Here is a 19,551-nt window from a genome sequence, read left to right on the forward strand (position 1 = left end):
CCTCTACCACAGCCTTACCACTCTTCCCCGAATCCCGTTGGCTCTCAGGATCGAATCGAATTACAGATGCCCTGAGAGACGCACTTGCGTCTCCCGCCCCTTTGACTCCCGTTTAAGAGTCTCCCATTGGCTCATCTCTAGGGAGGAACGAGTAAACTACATTTCCCGGCGTGCCCCGCGGTGGCTCCCTCTTTCCGGCCGACGTGGCTCTCAGTGGGAGTAGCGGGTGAGGGAACAGCGACATGGCGCCTCCGGCTCCTTGCTCAGCCTCTGGAGGCTCCGGGGAGGTGGACGAGCTGTTCGACGTGAAGAATGCCTTCTACATTGGCAGCTACCAGCAGTGCATCAACGAGGCGCAGCGGGTGAAGGTGCGGCGGCTGCGGGGCTGGGGGACCCTGGGGGCGGAGGCGGAAGACGCTTCCTGGTGGCTGCGGGTCGCGCTCTGATTTTAAAAACTCTCCATTTTCACCTCGCGCCGTTTCATCCCCCCCTCACCCGCCCCCCCGCCACATCTCTTCAGAGCGCGGTGAAGAATTATCCTTGTTCTTTGACCAAACTCAAAGCAGTAACACTTTAACGATACTTCTTACTCTGAGCGCTCACTCAGACTGAGCCTTGGGAGGCATTTGAGTAAGAGAGGGGTTCATACCGCTATAGTAATAATAACAATGGTAATGATACTACGCTACAGTAGTAATAATAAAGACAGCAACAACAATAATAGTTTCCATCTGTTGAGCACCCACACTGTGCCGCCATGCCCTCAATACCCGTGAAGTAGGGACTGTTGTTTATCCTCATTTTACAGGTGAGAAAAGGGAGGCTCAAGAGAGAAATGGCTTCTCGCTCGTTACCCTGCCCCACTAACCAGGTTATTTCTCACCAGACTTGCTCATTCATTCATTCATTCACCCATTCCTCATTGAGCATCTGTATGGGCCAGGCACGATATTCGTGCTGGGCTCAAAGCAGTGACAAAATAGACAAAACTCCCAGCTCTCTTGGAAGCCTCAGCTCCCAAGGGAGGCAGACAGTAAACAAGTAAATAAACAAGATGTCAGGAGGTGGTGCGATGGAGAGTGGTGGGAGTGAGCCTGGCTGTTTGAGAGCTAGAAAATATAGCCCTTCAAAGCAGGACCCAGGCAGCCAGGCGTTGAGTGGGTGACAGGAGAGGGGGCAGCAGGGGCCAGTAGCAGCACCATTTGGGGAGGCACATGGAGGTACTGTCACTTTGAGAGTGAGCCATTGGAGAATTTTTAAGAGCAGTGACTATGATAGGGTCTTTGCCTGCCCTCATGGTCTAGTGTCCTGAAGAGAGTAAACAAGTAAGGAATCAAGTGAATACATAGTTTCAGCTTGAGTCCGCTAAGGGAGAGGGGAGATAAAAAAGTGCTGATCAGAAATGGGGGCGGGGGCTGCTTCACGTGGGAGTGGTCAGATCAGGCCTCTCTGACTGCCATTTTAACCTGTGACCAAGCCTTGAGAAGGCTCTAGCCCCATAAGTTGCTGCAAAGGTGCTGAGGCAGCGGTGAGCTCCATGTAGTCAAGGCATACGAGGGTGGTGTGGCAGGAGTGGGGCGAGCACAGTGGGGGAGATGAAGAATGAGGTGGGCAGAGTGAGGGGCAGGGCCTGAAGGGCCTCAGCAGGGGTTTGGATTTTATTCCGAAGGTGTGGGAGGCCATCGGAGCGCCACACAACACAAGGGAGTGGCAGACATCTTCCCAGAGGCAGCCAGAGGGTTGGGAGGAATTTGGATTCTGAAGTAGAGAAGGCTTGCTTTCCCTTCTGGCCTTTGGCAGTGAACCCCATGTCCCTGAGTGTCATCTGCGTAATGGGGGGTAAAACCTCAAACAGACTTCAGTAAGAGGTTAGGAATCGTTGAAATAACATTTGCATGACTGTATTAGTTTTCCATCGCCACTGTGACAAATTACCAAACAACAACTTAAGGCAGCACACGTTTATTATCTCGCAGCTTCTGTAGGTAGAAGTCCAACACCGCTCTCACCAGGCTAAAATCAGGGTGTTGGCCCAGCTGTGTCCTTTTTTGGAGGTTCTGGGGAAGAAGCACCTTCCTAACTTGTTCAAGTTGCTGCTTCTTGGCCAGGGGCCGCCCTTAGCTCCTGGAGGCTTCTGGATGCTTCTCTCCAGTCCTCAACCTCGCATATCACCCTTCCATCTCAGAACCAGCCACAGGGTTCTCACTTGGAGTCTCTCGAATTTCCCCTTCTCCTTCATTTCTTTTGTGTAAAAGTCTTCTGCTTTTAAGGGTTTCCGTGATTCGACTGGATCCTCCCAGATAGCCCAGCATAGGGTCTCCATTTTTAGGGTCCATAATCTTAATCACACCTGTGAAGTCCCTTTTGTGATGTAACGTAAGCTGTTCACAGGTCCCGGGGACTGGTATGGACATCTCTGGGGGACCTTATCTGTTCAGCGCCATGGTTGTTACATGCCTCCTTGCTGGGGTAGTGTAGACCACGAGAAGATTGAGACAGACCTGGGCTCAGATTCTGTCTCTTCTGTGTTCTCTCTGCAGCCAGGTCTGAGTCACTGTACCTCTCTGAGCCTCACTTTCCCCTCCTGTCAAATGGGAACGATGACATTCATCTCAGTAGGGTCCCTGTGAGGTTCAGCGTTACACTCATGATCCGCCGTCTGTCTTCTGTTGTGTGTCTGTTCTGCTTACGTTACAGCAATGTGTTCTTTCAGTCTTATTGTGTCATAATATGCAAATTTTACCTCCCTCCTGAAAGAATCAGCGTGACCTGCTATATGTAGAGAGTAATGGAAAACAAAGGAAACCAGATCAGCAGTCACTCTTTTTTTATTAATTAATTAATTAACTTATTTTTTGGCTGTGTTGGGTCTTCGTTGCAGTGCGCAGGCTTCTCATTGTGGTGGCTTCTCTTGTTGCAGAGCACGGGCTCTAGGCGTGCAGGCTTCAGTAGTTGTGGCACGCGGACTTAGCTGCTCCGTGGCATGTGGGATCTTCCCGGACCAGGGAGCGAACCCTGTGTCCTCTGCATTGGCAGGTGGATTTTTAACCACCAGGGAAGTCCCAACAGTCACTCCTTTTTTTTTTTTTTTTAAATTTATTTATTTTTATTTATATTCATCTTTGGCTGCGTTGGGTCTTCGTTGCTGCACGTAGGCTTTCTCTAGTTGCGGCGAGAGGGGGCTACTCTTCGTTGTGGTGCACGGGCTTCTCATTGCAGTGGCTTCTCTTGTTGAGGAGCATGGGCTCTAGGCACGCGGGCTTCAGTAGTTGTAGCTTGTGGGCTCAGTAGTTGTGGCTCGCGGCCTCTAGAGTGCAGGCTCAGTAGTTGTGGTGCACGGGCTTAGTTGCTCCACGGCATGTGGTGTCTTCCCGGACCAGGGGTCGAACCCATGTCCCCTGCATTGGCAGGCAGATTCTTGACCACTGCGCCACCAGGGAAGCCTGCAGCAGTCACTCTTGCTGGAGGTACACTGCAGCCCAACCTCTGAGCTGGGGGATATACACCCTCTTTAGCAACGTGGTAAAGATGCACCAGCACCAAACCAAGAGATTCTACCTGACGCATCCAGAAGAGTGGGAGTCCTATCCCTGCTGAGCCATTTGACGTGATTTAATTCTGGTCCACAGGCCACCTAAACCTTCTTAGGCAGCCTGTACTGGGTTGAATGGTGTCCCTGAAAAGATATGTCCACCCGGGACCTGTGAATGTGACTTATTTGGAAAAGAGTCTTTGCAGCTGTAATTCAGTGAAGGATCTCTAGACAAGATCAGCTGGGATAGGCCCTAAATCCAATGACTGGTGTCCTTCTAAGAGAGAGGCTTGAGGCAGACAGAAAAGATGGAGGCAGAGATGGGGGTGAGGCAGCCACAAGCCAAGGACTACCTGGAGCCACCAGAAGCCGGATGAGGCGAAGAAGGATCCTCCCAGGGAGCCTATGGAAGGCGCACGGCTCTGCCGACACCCTGATCTCGGACCTCTGGCCTCCAGAACCATGAGAGAATAAGTTTCTGTTTCTTTAAGCACACCCCCCAGCCCAGCTGGTGGTTAGTTATAGCAGCCCCAGCAACCTCAGGCACCACCAGAGGTGGCCCCAGGTAGAACACCTGGTGTGTCTCAGTGCTGGCACCGTGATGATGTTTGTTTCCCCACCTGTCAGACATTTCGCAAGTGCCCACAAGATGGCAGGCACCACACAGGTGTTAGGGACGAAGCAGCTAAGAAAGCCTCCAGGAGCTCACCGTCTAGTGTGGTCAGGGGACAGTGATGGCCAGTAAGGGGAGGGGACGTGATCCTCCTTCCCAAACCCATCACCGACTTCCCTTTACAGTACCCCTTGCTCTCAGGTCTGGCTGCACCTCTGAGCTATTTGAAGGCAGTTTGAGGCCACCCCGGGGTTGGACATCGTTGGTGGACGTAAGCCTCCTGGCTTTTCTGGTTTCTGAGCTCCCAGGTGATTCTGATGAGCTGTCAGGACTGGGGACCAGACCACTCACCTGGTGGCATGCATCACAGTCCCTGGCGTTCCCTGATCTGTACACCTGTCCTTGTTCTTACACCTCCCAGACGCTCTCCTCTCTTTGGCTGATTGAGAGGGTCCTGAGCGTCTGTGTGTGGGGTCTCGGTGACCCCCCTTGGCAGTCCTGCAGGGTCAGTGGTGGTGCCTGTTTTACAAAGGGGGCAGCTGAGGCTCAGAGTTGCCTCTGGGACCCTGGTCCCCCACAAGGCATCCCACTGTGTCCCTGCTTCAAAGATACCGACAGCCAACATTTGTCTCTTTTTTTACTGAGGGTGGTGTGGGAACCCCAGGTGGGTTGTCCTCACCAGTGTCCGCCTCTGAGGGTCATTTCAGAGTCACTTATCTGGAGGACACCGTGTTCCAAATCATGGCCGGATCCCCAGCCTGGCCACCAAGGCCAGAGCAAGCTGCTGGGACCCCGAGGCAAAGTTGGCCTGAGTCTGGCTGGGGCCAGGAGCCAGGCTTCTTGTTCGCAGTCTCCCTTGGCCTGGGAGGGGGACACGTTCAGCGCCCTCACCCCCTCAGGCTGGGAAGAAGGCCTGGGGACTAGGAGTCTGGTTCTCAGCCTCGGGGGAGAGCAGTCCTGGCGTGCTCCCACCGGCAGGGCTCCAGAACATTTGTCCCTGTGCTCTGGCAGCTGGACAGGCTGTTCATTCTCTCTGTGCTTTTCCCCAGGCCCTGTGGTTTAGAGGTTGTTGGAGTAGTGACTCCAAGGTGGCCGGGCCCCCTTCCCCAATGTCACTTTCCTCTCCCAGCCCCCAGGTGGCCTGTCCCAGCACCCGCATGCCCTCTGGGCTGAGTTGCTCTGTGCCACCCCAGGTGCCACAGGGCCTACAGGAAGTCAGCCAGCACCCTGGGGCGTGGTCCAAAGCTGTTCTCCCGAGGAAGGGTCCCTCGCCTGCCCGTAGCCTCGTGGGGGCCTCCCTCGCAGTCCCACAGTGAACCCTGTATGAGGTCACCTCACACCTGCTTCTGGGTTCTGCGTGGTGGCTGGGCTGAGGGAGTGTGGCCCGTGGGCCTCGTCCCCGAGTATAGGGCGGTCCCCAAGGTCTCACCCAGCCTGGCTAGACCCAGACATCGCTATGCTGGGGCAGCCAAGCTGAGCTCTCCCAGAAAGGTCCTCCGAGTGAGGCAGACCTTCATCTCTCCTGTTTGTCACGTTTAAAGAACGTTTTGAAACAAAAGCAGGACAGGAACAAGAGGCATGGAAGTATTCGTTACAGAAAGTAAGTCCCTTTCGCATATCTCCCGCTGGGTCCCATCCCTTCTCCAGTATCCACCATTCATGTCCGGATAGGAATCCTCCCAGGCCTGTTTGCTCGGCTTGTACAAACTTGGGCGGCTCCGCCCGAACTCCCATACCCACCCCTTGCTGTCCTCGGACCACCCATACTGTTGAGCAGCTTCTGTTTTGATCCACTGCACCCTGGGGTCCTTCCCCATTGACACAAGCAGCCACGTGTCCAGTGGTCAGAAGCGTGGGCTCTGCCCTGGGCCCCTGCCGTGTGGCTGGAGCAGTTTCAGCACTTTTGGTGCCCCCATCCCTCACCTGGATGGATGGGGGTGACGGTCGAGCCTCCTTTCCCAGGGAGATGTCAGGGTGGCCCAGAATGAGGTGCCCAGCACACCGCGTGCCCTCAGTGGAGGCTGCTCTCCTGCTGCCTAAGGTCATAGGCAGCTGAGAGCCAGGGCCGGGACTAGGACCCAGACTCCACTGGGAAAGCTGCCCACTTATGGCCTCTGAGGGCCTGTTGGGCACGTAGCCCCCAAGAGTTCTGACCCGCTTTTCCACAGCCGTCAAGCCTGGAGAGAGATGTGGAAAGGGATGTCTTCCTGTACAGAGCGTACCTGGCACAGGTGAGTGTGGGCCCTTGACCGTGACTGCCAACACCCTGGGGAAGGAGAGTAAGGAACAGAGTGTCGGCAGGGGCGGGGACCACGAGCAGCTGGTGTGGCCCCCACAAGAAGGTGGCCACGTCACTGAGGCCCTGGAGCACCAGGCCAGAGGGCCAATGTTGGGATTTCTTGCTTTTCTTTATATACTTAATCGATAGATTTCACTTGTTCAGTACAGTTCTGGGTTTACAGAATAACTGAGCAGATGGCAAAGAGAATTCCAAATGCCCATCCCCCCACACAGGCATTTTCTCTTATTAACATTTTGGATTGGCACGGTGCTTTTGTTACAATCATGCAGTGATATTGATACTGTTATTAGCCAAAGCCCACAGTTTAGACACTAGTTTTTTTTTGTTTTTTTTATTTGGGGTATAATTGATTTACAATGTTGTGTTTCAGGTGTACAGCAAAGTGAATATGTTATACAAATACATACATCCACTTTTTTTTTTTGATTCTTTTCCCATATAGGCCATTAAAGAGTATTGAGTAGAGTTCCCTGTGCTGTACAGTAGGTCCTTATTAGTTATCTATTTTGTATATAGTAGCGTGTATGTGTCAATCCCAATCTTCCAATTTATCCCTCCCCCCGGACCCCTTACCCCACCCTGGTAACCATAAGTTTATTTTCTACATTTGTAATTCTACTGCAGTTTTGTAGGTTAGTTCATTTGTAGTCTTTTTTTAGATTCCACATATAAGCACTATCTTACGATGTTTGTCTTTTTCTTTCTGACTTACTTCACTCAGTTTGAGAATCTCTAGGTCCATTCACGTTGCTGCAGATGGCATTATTTTGTTCTTTTTTATGGCTGAGTAATATTCCATTGTATATATGTACCATGTCTTCTTTATCCATTCCTTTGTTGACGGACACTTAGGTTGCTTCCACAGACACTAGGGTTTTTAAAAAGCAGCATTACCCTGATAATACAGTAAGACTGCATTCTTCTGTTCTAAAAACAATCTGGACTCTGCAGACAGGATTGAATTGTGCCCCGCCCTGTTCCCACCCCAGGCCCACCAGCCTCCCACTAACCTTGTCCCACAGCCACAGCTGTAGACTGCTCTGTTGTGGGTACATGGCTCCACAGATGCCCCCACCTCACATCAGGCCTCGGGTGGCTTCCCAGGTCTGTTTGCATCTTTCCCTCTATGGAGCGTTCTGGAGCCTGATGGAACTTCCCCCTTGTGGACCAAGCCCCCCTCACCACCCTCCCCCCACCAACCTCCAGGGTGAAGCTGGGGCCCAGACAGTGTGTGTGGTCCCCAGCAGAGTAGGGTGCCCTGGCGCGCCCCAGAATCTCCTTGGATGTGTTCATATATTCGTGTGTGTATATATATCTTTAAAAGATGAATACATGTCGGTGGCAGCGAAAATACTGAAACTACCTAGAAGGAAAGACAGTGAAAAATGGGTCCCTGATTCCAGTTCCCCTCCCTGCAGTGACCTCCCTGCTGGGTGTCTGTCGGTGGGGTGCATGTTCTGCTCAATAGAAGCCAATGCCCAGACCCCCTGCCCCTGATGACACCACCGAACCCCACTGAGCTGGCGGGGCCCTCACCCCGTCACCTCACCACCGGGGGCTGGACGGTGACCTGCCAGGGTCTCCAGCTAGAGCAGTGGGCAGTGTGGCACGACAGCTAACGGGTGATGCTGTGCTGGCTTCCACAGCGCTCTCCAGTGGGGATGGCACCCATGGGCTGAGGGGGTCCCTGGGAGCGGTGGGCACCAGCCCCTGGTATTGGGGCTCCACCAGGGCAGTGCTGGAGCCAAGAAGCCCTTGTATGTCCTGGGGTCTGAGAACATATAAACCCCACGGGGAGTTCGGGCGGAGCTGACAGCCTGCTTGTCTTGCCCACAGAGGAAGTACGGCGTGGTCCTGGATGAGATCAAGCCCTCCTCGGCCCCAGAGCTCCAGGCCGTGCGCATGTTTGCTGAGTACCTGGCTAGCGACAGCCGGCGGTGAGGTTGGGTGGGGGGCGGGCCTGGGGCACGGTGGATGGGCCCGGGTGGGCAGAGGATGTCTAGTTGGCATCCCTTCTCTGCCCTTTCACCTCTCTGAGCTTCAGTTTCCCTCACTTGCACAGTGGGAGGCAGTGATGGACCCTGCTTCAAAGGGGGCGTGGGGCTGGGGATCAGAGATGAGGCCTTGTGTACAGATACGTAGGGACTGTGAGGGCCTCATGCCAGGAGGGCCTCCCCTGGTACATAAGTGTGGGGACCCTGCAGTCAGTCTTCCAGCCATTGCTGCTCACCCACTGTGCGGGGGAGGGAATGGCAGCCACACCACGCGTCGTTCATCTCTGCCCAGATGGAGGGTGGGAGGGGACAGCAAGTCTTCGCCCTGAGCTGGGTGTGTCCACCTGTGCCACAGACCAGCAGTCATCAAACTCCCTCAGGCGATGGCCAGGAGAGGCGGGGTGGTCCGGGCTGTGGGGACCTGGAAGTGCTGAGCATCCCAGGACCAGGCCCGCCTGTTACCTGCTGCTCCGTCGGGGTCTGAGACAGCTCACGGTCCGGCCCTGCTGGCCTCAGGTGGTTCCTGCACAGGCAGGCACGTGGGCTGCTCCTTGCTGGCTGGGATGCTCGCCCAGGTGCACATGAACTCGGCCTCTGCAGGTGGGGGCCGTGTGGCCCTGCCTCACCTGTGCGTGGAGCACCAGCCTGACGCAGCAGGCCCTGTGGCCCCTCTGCACCTCGGTTTCCCCCGGCCCTCTGAATGGGCTGGTCGTGAGGCCCTCTGGGATTTCGGAGGTAAAACACTCCCCAGAGGGCGGCTGGGATGGAAGGCTGGGGCAGCACAGCCCACAACAGGGAGCCACTCTGTTCTGTGAGCCGATTCCTGCCTACCTGTCCCAGCCCCAGGGCCCTTCCACCACCCAGGCCACCCCTCACAGCACTGTGACGCCTCACAGAGGGGCCCTCCCCCTGATCTCTGCCCTGTGGAACTTCTTAGACCAGGATGTGGTCATGACCTTGTTGACACTACGCTTTCCTCGGAGGCTGCTACAGCCATGTGTGAGTCCCAAGTGTGGGTACGACTATCTGCTGTGACCCCCACCTCTGCTTCTTCCTCATGGAGGGCAGCGCCCTGTGCTCCACCTTCTGTGATCAGGCTCCTTCGTCCACAGACACTTGAAGGATTTACTCAAAGAGGCTTAAGCAGTGGCAGCTGAATGGGGACTCCCAAAAGACATGTCCATGTCCTGACCCCCAGAACCTGTGAACCTGACCTCATTGGAAATGGGGGTCTTTGCAGATGTAAGTGGTTAAGGATCTTGAGATCATCTTGTATGTAAGGTGGGCCCTAAATCCAGTGACTGGTATCTTCATAAGAGATGGAAGAGAAGACACAGACGCAGAGGCCACATGAAGATGGAGGCAGCGATTGGGGTGAAAGAGACACAAGCCAAGGACTGCCGCAGCCCCAGGAGAAAGGACCAGGACAGATCTTCCCTCGGAGGAAGGAACCAATCCTGCCAGCACTTTGATTTCAGACTGCTGGCCTCCAGAACTGGGAGAGAATAAACCCGTTGTTTTGATCCTCTCCCTGGTTCTTGGGCTTTCTGACAGCAACCCCGGGACACTAAGACAGGCAGCCTCCTGAGGCCATCACTTCACCCTCTCTGTGCACTTCTCTAGCTGGGGTGACAAACCCCATTCTCCTTTCGGAAGGGGAAGGAGCCCCAGGGCTGCTGTGAGCACTACAGAAAAGAACCCGCAGGAAGCCCACGGCGTGGAACAGGTGCTCGGGAAAGCAGAGCGGCTCTCGGTGCATCCATCCTGGCAGTACAAACCACCACCCCATGCAAACTGCCCAGCGAGCAGGTGGTGGAGAAAGTGCTGGAGCCCGTAAGGATAACCACAACGTGTTCCAGTAACAACGTACAACACTAACGTTACACGCACAAGAGCAGGCACCGTGTTCACAGCCTGTGTGCCAGGAACCAGGCAGGAAGCTTTGTGAGGTGGCCTTGGGGCTCCTCACGCCAACCCTGTGTGACCCCTGTACACAGTCCTTCTGTGCAGAGCAGGGAAGAGACTCAGATTTGAAGTCATTTGTCCATCAGGCACCTCTTTGGTGGGCGCAGAGGGAGTAATAGGCACATCCCTGCCCTCCAGGGGCCCTCAGGTACACAGGCACTTGGCCACCAGCCCCCAGCAACCCGCATGAAACGTATGCACTTGTTGAGACTGTGTGTCCCAAGCCACAGCATTTGTCCAGCGGTGACACAGGGCTGGGCCCTTGCCTCCCTTCTCTCATTAACCGCTCAGCAGCCCTTTGAAACAAGGAGTTGCAGCTCCTCGTTTCAGTTAAGCAGACCAAGGCTCTGGTGTCCTGTGGCGGGTGAGGGCGTCCGGCTGGTCCTCGGGCAAGCCTGAACTCCAGCCTGCTGCCGGCTCCCAGCCCCCAGTCCCGCACGACATCCACTTGCCGGGAGCAGCCTGCACTCCAAGCTCGGGAACCGGGGACAGCCACCCTGTCAGTGGGGTGTCGTCCTGCACAGCCGCCCTCAGGACCCAGGCCCGATGCTGACTGAGGTAGATCAGGACCCTCTGCTGAGACCACTGGCCTCCTTGGGAAGTTGGTGACGTCGCCAGTGTGAGGTTCACCTGTGTGGCCTCGTGTCCCTGTGGAGGTGTCCCCGTTGAGCTAGCCTGTCACTGTGCCTGCGGGGCGGCGTGGACACCTCAGCCCCTGAGCACTGAGGGCCAGGGGAGCTCGAGACCTGGATGGTCATTTGTGCTGCTTCGTGGGCAGAGCCAGGCGTAGCCCTTCCTGCCCGACACTCCCCATAGGGCCTGGAGCGCCCAACCCCGCTTCTCCTGGCCTTGGTTTCCCTGTTTATGTGAGGGCTGAGGAGTACCTGGTGGGGAGGTGGCGAGACCGGCACCTAGTGGGGCTTGGCAGAGACAGCTGGGCCTATCCTGCCCACGCTGCTTTGTGTCCCGGGGGGCTTGACTCGCCCTCTCTGGGCCTGTCTGTTCCCACGGGGGAGAGGCCGCCTCCCGCCCCTGCCTCGGGCTCTGAGCAGCTGTGTCTCGCAGGGATGGGATCGTGGCCGAGCTGGACCGGGAGATGAGCCGGAGCGTGGACGTGACCAACACCACCTTCCTGCTCATGGCTGCCTCCATCTACTTCCACAACCAGAACCCGGACGCAGCCCTGCGCACCCTGCACCAAGGGGACAGCCTGGAGTGGTGAGTGGTTGTCCTGCACTGGGGGAACGGCCAGCGTGAGTGGCTCCTCTGGTGTCCGGGCAGCTCAGGGCCTCGTCAGCCATCGTCATAGGAACAGCAAGGGGGGCTGCTCTGAAAGAGAGGGACTGGGGTGGGGCATGGGCCTCCCATTTAGGCTGCAGCTCTTGTTCTCCATCCAGGAGACACACTTTTCCGCATGGCTGGGCCGTTGCTCTGAGGACACAGCACCCGGGGCTGAAAACCCTCTGTTCCCAGCAGCAGAGCAGAAAGCACCTTTGTCTCTGCCTGAGAATTTCTGTACCCTCCCTTCTCCCATGAAGCCTTGTGTTTCTCTGCCCTGGGCCCTGGACTTTCCATGTCCTCCCTGGGCCCCACGGACCCTCCCCTGAGGCCGGCCTTCAGGGCACTCCAGGCCTGGGCACTGGAGCCCCGTGCAGCCTGCTGTCGGCTCCACCCCCACCCCAGGAGGTGGCTCTGGGCTGTGCTGTGTCCAGCTCCCTGCGGCCAGGGCTCCAGCCCTGCAGGGTGCAGCCATTCTCCCCCATGAGCACTCTGGTTTCTGCCTTCCCTTGGTTAGTTGGTCACCACGTATTCCTTCATATCCATTTATGTCCCACTGTGATCCAGAGGGGGCTTTGCAATAGGCATGTTACACGGCTGGTGAGGCAGTGCACCCCACGAATGTTTCTCATGCTTCTCCTTGGGCTGGTCTGGGTGCTGGGTCACGTTCTGGTGGGAGAACTCGGGAACAAGTGGCCACATCAGTGATCGGTGGTCACAGCTGTCTGGGCCCGAGGCGGGGGTGCAGTGGGTGTGGGCCCTGAAGGCAGGGAGCAGGTGCTCCCCTGCAGCACTTCATCTGGGACTCTGGAAAGGAGAGGGGGGTACAGATGGGATGGCCAGCCACGGGGCGGGCAGGGAGCGGGCCACAGGCCTGGGGACCCCATGGGAGCTCCCGGCCCAAGCACGCTCAGCAGAGACAGGCGGGAGTGCAGGGCCTGGGAAGCGACGGGGTGCTCAGCCCAGCGAGCAGCGCCCAGGTCTGAGTTCGGCCCTGCTGGGCTGACATTCAGCCTCAGTGTTCCCCTCTGTAAGGCGGGGCTGGTGGCCTGAGCACTCAAGGGGAGGTTTCTGGAAGGTGGTGCTTACACAGAGTGAGCTCCTGGTGGAAGATAAAGTGGGGTGGGAGTTCACTGACTGCCCGCCCTTCCCACAGCATGGCCATGACGGTGCAGATCCTGCTGAAGCTAGACCGCCTGGACCTCGCCCGGTAAGCCCCTCCCCCCCGGGGCTGCTGGGCTGTGGCCTGTGCATCGGGGGGTATCTTAGCAACGGCCAGGCCATGTTGGGACCCTGTGTTCTCCAGCATCCAGGCCTCTGTCTTCAAGGGCGCACGCGGCATGGGGACCACCCAGAGCCCTCCCTCTGGCTCTGATTATCAGTGACACGAGTGTTTCTCCATTTATTTTATTCTAATCTATTGGGGTGACTGCATCATTGTTTACCTGCCCTTCTCTGCAGGGTGTTGCCTGGGACAAGGGGCGTCACTGTCTGTGCCTCAGTTTCCTTCTGTGAGGCAGGCAGCGGGGCCCATCTTGCAGGGTTGGGGTGGGCTTTGCAAGCACGCAGAGGCGTGTGCAGCCGTGGATGGGGGGTGGCCGGGCCGGGGCCTGAGGTCCTGGGGCCTCGTGAGCGAGGAACTCGGGCGGGGGTGGGGCACAGTGACTGGCCACTCAGCCACCGGGCACCTTCCCGCCTCTCTCCTCTGCCCCCAGGAAGGAGCTGAAGAAAATGCAGGACCAGGACGAGGACGCCACCCTCACCCAGCTGGCCACCGCCTGGGTCAGCCTGGCTGTGGTGAGCACCCAGCTTGTGTGCGGGCATGAGAGACAGGAGTATCCGGGAGCCAGGAGGTGGCGGCGACCCCCTGTGCGCAGCGCTGGCTGCTTCTGTGGGGAGGGTGCAGGTGGGGTTCCACAGACGCACTGGACCTCCTGCTTTCTTGGGGGCAAGTCCCCTGGAGGAGCCCCAGCACGTTTTCCCCCTCTCTCGGGCTTGACCCCTTCTGGCTCCTTGCAGCCGAGTGGCTTGGCCAGAGCCAGAGTGAACAAACTGGGGGTTTATGGAACCGGACTCGGCGTACCTCTGCCTGCACGCACCCCCCCCCCGCCCCCCAGCCCGGGTGCACGGAGCCAGCCAGCTGGCAGCGCACCCTCCTCTGGGGTCTGGCCCTGGTCTTGGCTGCTGCTCAGCTTGCTCTCCGGGCTCCCGGCACAGGGTTGGTGCCCGTATCCCCCTTGTGCTTTCCCCCCTCGGGCCCAGCCCCCCGCCCCCACGTGCCTGGGCGCCCCTCTCCTGGCAGCAGCCGCATTTCTGGATTTGGACGTTTGGCTTCCTTTCTCTGAGTCACTCTTTCGTACGGGCCTTTTAAATTGTGCTCCTCGTCTGTGTGCATCTGCACATCCTTTTGCAGGGCTGAGGCCTCACCCCACGGTATCCATTCAGTTTAGTGGGACAAACCCGAACAGCTCTCTCCCATAGCCTAGCAGTCTTTCACAAACACATCTTGGTCTCAGGTTCCCCTGCAAGTGTGGCGCTGTGTCTTTACCAGGCGGACAGAACCTTCTATTCAGAATTCGGGCGGTCGGGGTCACGGCTGCTGGAGCAGAGGCCGCCCCGATGGGCCATGTGTCCCAGTGGTCCCAGCTCAGACCTTGACCCAGCTGCCCGTGCACTGATTCTCCCTCTCGAAGCCGAGGCTTTCGAGTCTGTAAACGTAGGGCTTGGGGAGCCGGGTTTGAGGGGGTCTGCGTGCCGCTTCAGCCCCTTCACAGCACTGGCTGCACAGGGGTCTCTTAGGGGAAGGGGGCGGTGTCCAAAGAGTGCCTGCCGTGGGCCGGCTGCACTGGGATTGTCTCCACAAAGTGCTGGGATCCCTCCAGGAGGGAGCAGGCGGGGTAGGGCCGGGCAGCAGGGTGACAAAGCGGTGACGTCAACTGTCCCCGCAGGGCGGTGAGAAGCTGCAGGACGCCTACTACATCTTCCAGGAGATGGCCGACAAGTGTTCGTCCACCCTGCTGCTGCTCAACGGGCAGGCAGCCTGCCACATGGCCCAGGGCCGGTGGGAGGCCGCGGAGGGCGTGCTGCAGGAGGCGCTGGACAAGGTATGGGCAGGCGCAGCCCCACCCCAGAAACAGGTGTGCCAGAGACCCCGGGGCCTGCCTGTGGCCATGTGGGGATTTTAATGCTGTATCAGTTAAAACTCGGGATTGCAAGCGACAATCCTGATTCTAACTTCTCTTGGGAAGGCGAGGATTCCGTCAGCCTGGGCCCCTATCTCTTCACTGACGCCTTGGCTTCCTGGCCCGGGGCCTTTCGCGGTGATCCCTCACCTGGGTGTGTGCTTGGGAGAGACAGCTCCCGTTTGCTGCCGAGGGGAGAGCAGGCTGCTGACGGGAGGGTGTCGCCTCTGCCCATCCTTATTGAGCAGAGGGCCTGGAGCGCTGCCCTCAGGGCTGCCGCAGTTGTCTTCTCAGTTGGCTGCCATCTGAAACGTTGTTTGATATAATGAGACCCTGACACCAATGGGAAGCTTTCTCCGTGCTCGTCTCTGCGAGGGGCCGAGCTATCGTCAGAAGGTTGTTGGCTGAGTGGGGACAGGCTGAGGGGAGTCAGTCGGGTGCTCCTGCTGGCTGGCGGCGTCAGGCTGCCCGTGTGGAGCTGCCTCGCCTGCCAGAGCGCCCCGTGCTGGTGGGGAGAATGCGGGTCTCTGCAAAGAAGGGCAGCACGGGGTGGAGCCAGATCTGTGCAGGAGGCCCGGGTCCCTGCAGCCCCTCAAGCCTGTGGCGCCCTGCATCCTGAGCGGCATGTCCCTGCCTCGCCCCAACCACGGGCTCTGGCTGGGGTTCCTGGCCAAGGCAGCGGCCGAGCTGATTCCCAGAGCTCCCTGTGCCTCAGAGCCCAATATGGGCGGGTAGGGTGAGGTCACCCACCCCCTTGGAGTTTCTGGTAATTTCCCGCAGCTTCCTGCCAATGCCCCTGGGGAGCAGGCAGGGCGGGAGGGGTCTGTCCCACGGTCTCAGGCCTCATCGTTGCAGCAGGAGGAGCAGCTAGCTGGGCTGTGATAGGTTGAGGCCGCCTTGGTCTGGACTCCATTACTTTGAGATTTGTGATAAAAACGCCCCTCCCAAATTGCGACAAGCAAGGGGGCTCTGTGTCAGCCTGGTCTGCACATGAAGCAACACGCTCACTGGGAAAGCAGCCGGTGTGGGGAGGCAGAAGGGAGGGCCCTGAGGTCACTGCCTTGTGGAGCGGCCAGTGGTGGGGGCATGCTGGGTCTTGCAATCCCAGCCCTGCTTGAGATGGCATGGAGGAGCTGACCCTGCCTGTCTGGTGTCCACTTGTGTTGCCAGGACAGCGGCCACCCTGAGACGCTGATCAACCTCATCGTCCTGTCCCAGCACCTGGGCAAGCCTCCCGAGGTAGGACCCTCCCCACCCTCAGCCAGGTGCAGGAGGGTTTTCCAGCCCTCATGGTGCCAGCCTGGGGTGGGCAGGGGTCTCTGGTGTGGCCCTGGCTCTAGAGGGAGCTTGGGGCCTCAGGGTCTGAACTTTAAGGTTGGCCTGGCCTTGGGGCAAAAACCTGTTCCCCACGAGTGGGTGCAGCTGAGATCGGCCCCGGGAAGCTGGCATTGCAGGTACTCCCCCAGGGTCCCCACCCTGGTCGGGGCTGCAGGTCAGCTGCTCTGTGGGTCCTATGGACAAGTGGGCTGAGGCTCAGGGCTCCCAGGCTGGGACTCGGCCTGTGCCACCTCAGGATTGGGGGCGGACACCAGGACAGAGAAACAGGGCTCGGGAGCAATCCTGCTGAGCCCACCTTGTCTGAGGGCGCGGAGGAGCACGCTGGGGCACTGCCCCATTTAGGTGCCTTGCCCAGCCGGCCAGGGGCCCGCCTCAGGGCTTCATGATGGTCTGTCAGCAGTTCCTCGAAGAAGAGCCTCAGGGCTGGGGTGGTGCCGGACAGATAGGACGACTCTCCCACTCACCACAGAGACATCCCCAGACTATCAGTTTTGGAGAAACAGAGCCAGACAGACACCCCTAGCCCCACATGGTCAGGGCCGAGCCTGGCGGGTAGGGCAAGGCTGGGCGCGAGGGCTCCAATCCCCAAGCCTCTGAGGTGTCTCCATACGACGTGCCCAGAACAAATCCATCTCCTTTCCCAACCCCGTCCCCCCCTGACCTGCCTTCCACTCCTGGCCCCCTGCCTCTCCCAGGGCCTGGGTCCCTGCCCAGCCCACATCCCTGAACCTGGTGCATGCTTCACCCATGTGCCAAGTGCAGGCTCTGTGCCAGGTGGTACTCCCCACCCGCCAGGGTCCTCTCTAATTCAGCATGGTTCTGGGGCGGCAGGGTGTGATGGAGAAAATGGGGGGAAACCAGGGCTCTTGCCTGGGTCTGGCCAGGTGGCCCTTGTTTCACCCCACTCCCTACCCTGCAGGTCAGAGCCACCATGGGGTCCCCATATTTAGCTAACCTTGCCTCCCCCACAGGTGACAAACCGCTACCTGTCCCAGCTGAAGGACGCCCACAGGTCCCACCCCTTCATCAAGGAGTACCAGGCCAAGGTGAGCCCGTGCAGGCGGCCCGTCTCTTGAGCCCTAGACCCCCCAGGCTCTGCCAGGCAAAGCGCAGAGCTCGGGGCCTGGTTCACAAGTTCTCCCCTTTCTCTCTCTTCCCATCCCCATTCCCCTTCCCCGCCCCCAATTCACGTTGAAGGAAAACGACTTTGACCGGCTGGTGCTGCACTACGCCCCCAGCGCCTGAGACCGGCCCCAGATGCGTTTCCGGAGCTGTGGGGATACAAGGCCAGGGCTGTGCTGCCCTCTCGACCGGGCACTTGCCGTTTGGCCAGAAGCAGAGGCTGGAAGCCCAGCCCAGCCCCCTTTTGTCAATAAATGTCTCTACTCCAGGTATCCCCACCGGATCCATGTTTGCTCTAGCCATTTTGAGGGGAGCATGTGGGAACCAAGGCTCAGATGGGAGGGGCCTGGGCACCATCACCCAGGACTGTTGCTGGGAGGGGGCCCTGGTGACCAGGGTCTGTGAGCAGCAGCTGTACAGACTCCCCTGCCCTCAAACAGCCACCTCATGTTACTGAGCTGCAGGTGGCACAGCCATGTCCCCCAAGTCCAGTTGGCATCCAGGGAAACTGCGGCACAGAGAAGTCACAGCCATCACAAGGGGCACCAGGATTTAAACGCAGGACCCCTGGGTAGTCTGCAGGTGGTGAGGGTGCCAGAAGCACTCAGGCTCAGCCAAGTGGGGAGGGTGTGTACCGGGTCCTCACAGGAGTAAACATCAGCCCCCCAGACCCCTGCTCCTTGCTGCCCTGTAGTAAGTCATGAGCCAAGACAGACCCACTGTGGTCGGGGCTGTGGGTGCCGGAATGCTGCTGTGGCCAAAGCACCGAGCTCCCTGCCCAGAGAGAGAAATGCATAGTGAGCGCCCCTCGATAAGAAGCTAAGGGCTTCCCTGGTGGCGCAGTGGTTAAGAATCCACCTGCCAATGCAGGGGACATGGGTTCGAGCCCTGGTCTGGGAGGATCCCACACGCCGCGGAGCAACTAAGCCCGTGCGCCACGACTGAGCCTGCGCTCTAGAGCCCGCGAGCCACAACTGCTGAGCCCATGTGCTGCAACTCCTTGAACCCTGCGTGCCTAGAGCCCGTGCTCTGCAACAACAGAAGCCACCGCAATGAGAAGCCAGTGCACCGCAAAGAAGAGTAGCCCCCGCTCACCGCAACTAGAGAAAGCCCGCGCGCAACAACGAAGACCCACGCAGCCAATCAATCAATTTATTTATTAAAAAAAAAAAAGCTAAACAACAGAGGGAGGGAGGGGAGTGGCCGGGGCCTCTTGGATGAGGTCACCATTGAGCTGTGTCCACCAAAACAAGAAGGATCTGCCAGGACAGGTTCTGGGGCGACGAGCATCCTGGGCAGTAGGAACAGCCTGTGCAAAGACCTTGAGGCCACACTGGACTCAGTGAGCTGGACAGGGCTCTGTCTCGGCCAGTGTCTGGGTAGGGAAAGAAAGATACTTGGGCTCCGAGAGCCTGGCCTCACTTGCCTCAGAGGTGGCCTTGGGAAGCCCTGTCCTTGATTGCCAAGACAAGACATAGAGCAAGGGACTCCCAGCATCAGGACCTGCCCCCAGCTCCTCCCTGCCTGGTGCGGATGCCCCAGGGTAGGGGCATCAGTCAGGGGCGGTGGTGTGTAGGGGGAGTGAGGGCTGAGATGAGCTGCCTGGGGAAGAGGAGGCCTGCCCTTTCAGATGGGGCAGGGTATGGGTGCCATCCTTGGGACCTCGGCAGCCCCTCACTGAGCCCCTGGTGCCTGGGAGCTCTGTTTCCCAGCTGCCAGCGCCGGGAGCCACTTTCTGTTTCCGCTCTGCACCCACACATTGGCAGCCTCCTATCTGGACCCTGCCAAAATGAAACTCGAGGCTGGGCTGGGGCTGGCGGGTGGGGGCACCTCTCCCATTACTGATGGGTGCCATAGTGACCAGATAGTGCCTGGTGGAAGGGCAGAGGTGGGTGGTTGGGACGGTACAGGGATGCCCCACAGGCCCGACTGGACCTATGAGGGCATGTCCAGCAGCCCGGGACCCCTTAGCCCCCGTCTGCTTGCCACTCTGGCTGTGGCATTAGTTATCTTGACAGATGAACCCCTGCCCACATGGAGTGCACATTCAAAAATAATGAGTAGGGCTTCCCTGGTGGCGCAGTGGTTGAGAATCTGCCTGCCAGTGCAGGGGACACGGGTTCGAGCCCTGGTCTGGGAAGATCCCACATACCGCGGAGCAACTAGGCCCGTGAGCCACAATTGCTGAGCCTGAGCGTCTGGAGCCTGTGCTCCGCAACAAGAGA

The 19,551-nt window shown here is 58.3% G+C and overlaps 1 protein-coding gene across 2 annotated transcripts; it reads left to right on the plus strand.

Annotated features, from left to right (window-relative positions):
• Window positions 1-178: 178 nt before the first annotated feature.
• On the plus strand, window positions 179-17,598 carry COPE (COPI coat complex subunit epsilon). 2 transcript variants are annotated; one of them, XM_061188614.1, is made up of 10 exons: window positions 179-368; window positions 6,314-6,376; window positions 8,284-8,384; window positions 11,472-11,624; window positions 12,841-12,894; window positions 13,400-13,481; window positions 14,633-14,788; window positions 16,037-16,105; window positions 17,176-17,250; window positions 17,402-17,598. In XM_061188614.1, exons 1-10 carry the CDS (start codon window positions 243-245, stop codon window positions 17,447-17,449), a joined length of 927 nt encoding a protein of 308 aa, XP_061044597.1. In that variant the 5' UTR covers window positions 179-242; the 3' UTR covers window positions 17,450-17,598. The 2 variants fall into 2 exon arrangements, with proteins under 2 accessions (XP_061044597.1, XP_061044598.1); XM_061188615.1 differs by lacking the exon at window positions 12,841-12,894.
• Window positions 17,599-19,551: the final 1,953 nt, after the last annotated feature.

Source organism: Eubalaena glacialis, chromosome 4 (assembly GCF_028564815.1).
Source record: "Eubalaena glacialis isolate mEubGla1 chromosome 4, mEubGla1.1.hap2.+ XY, whole genome shotgun sequence".
Lineage (NCBI taxonomy): Eukaryota > Metazoa > Chordata > Mammalia > Artiodactyla > Balaenidae > Eubalaena > Eubalaena glacialis.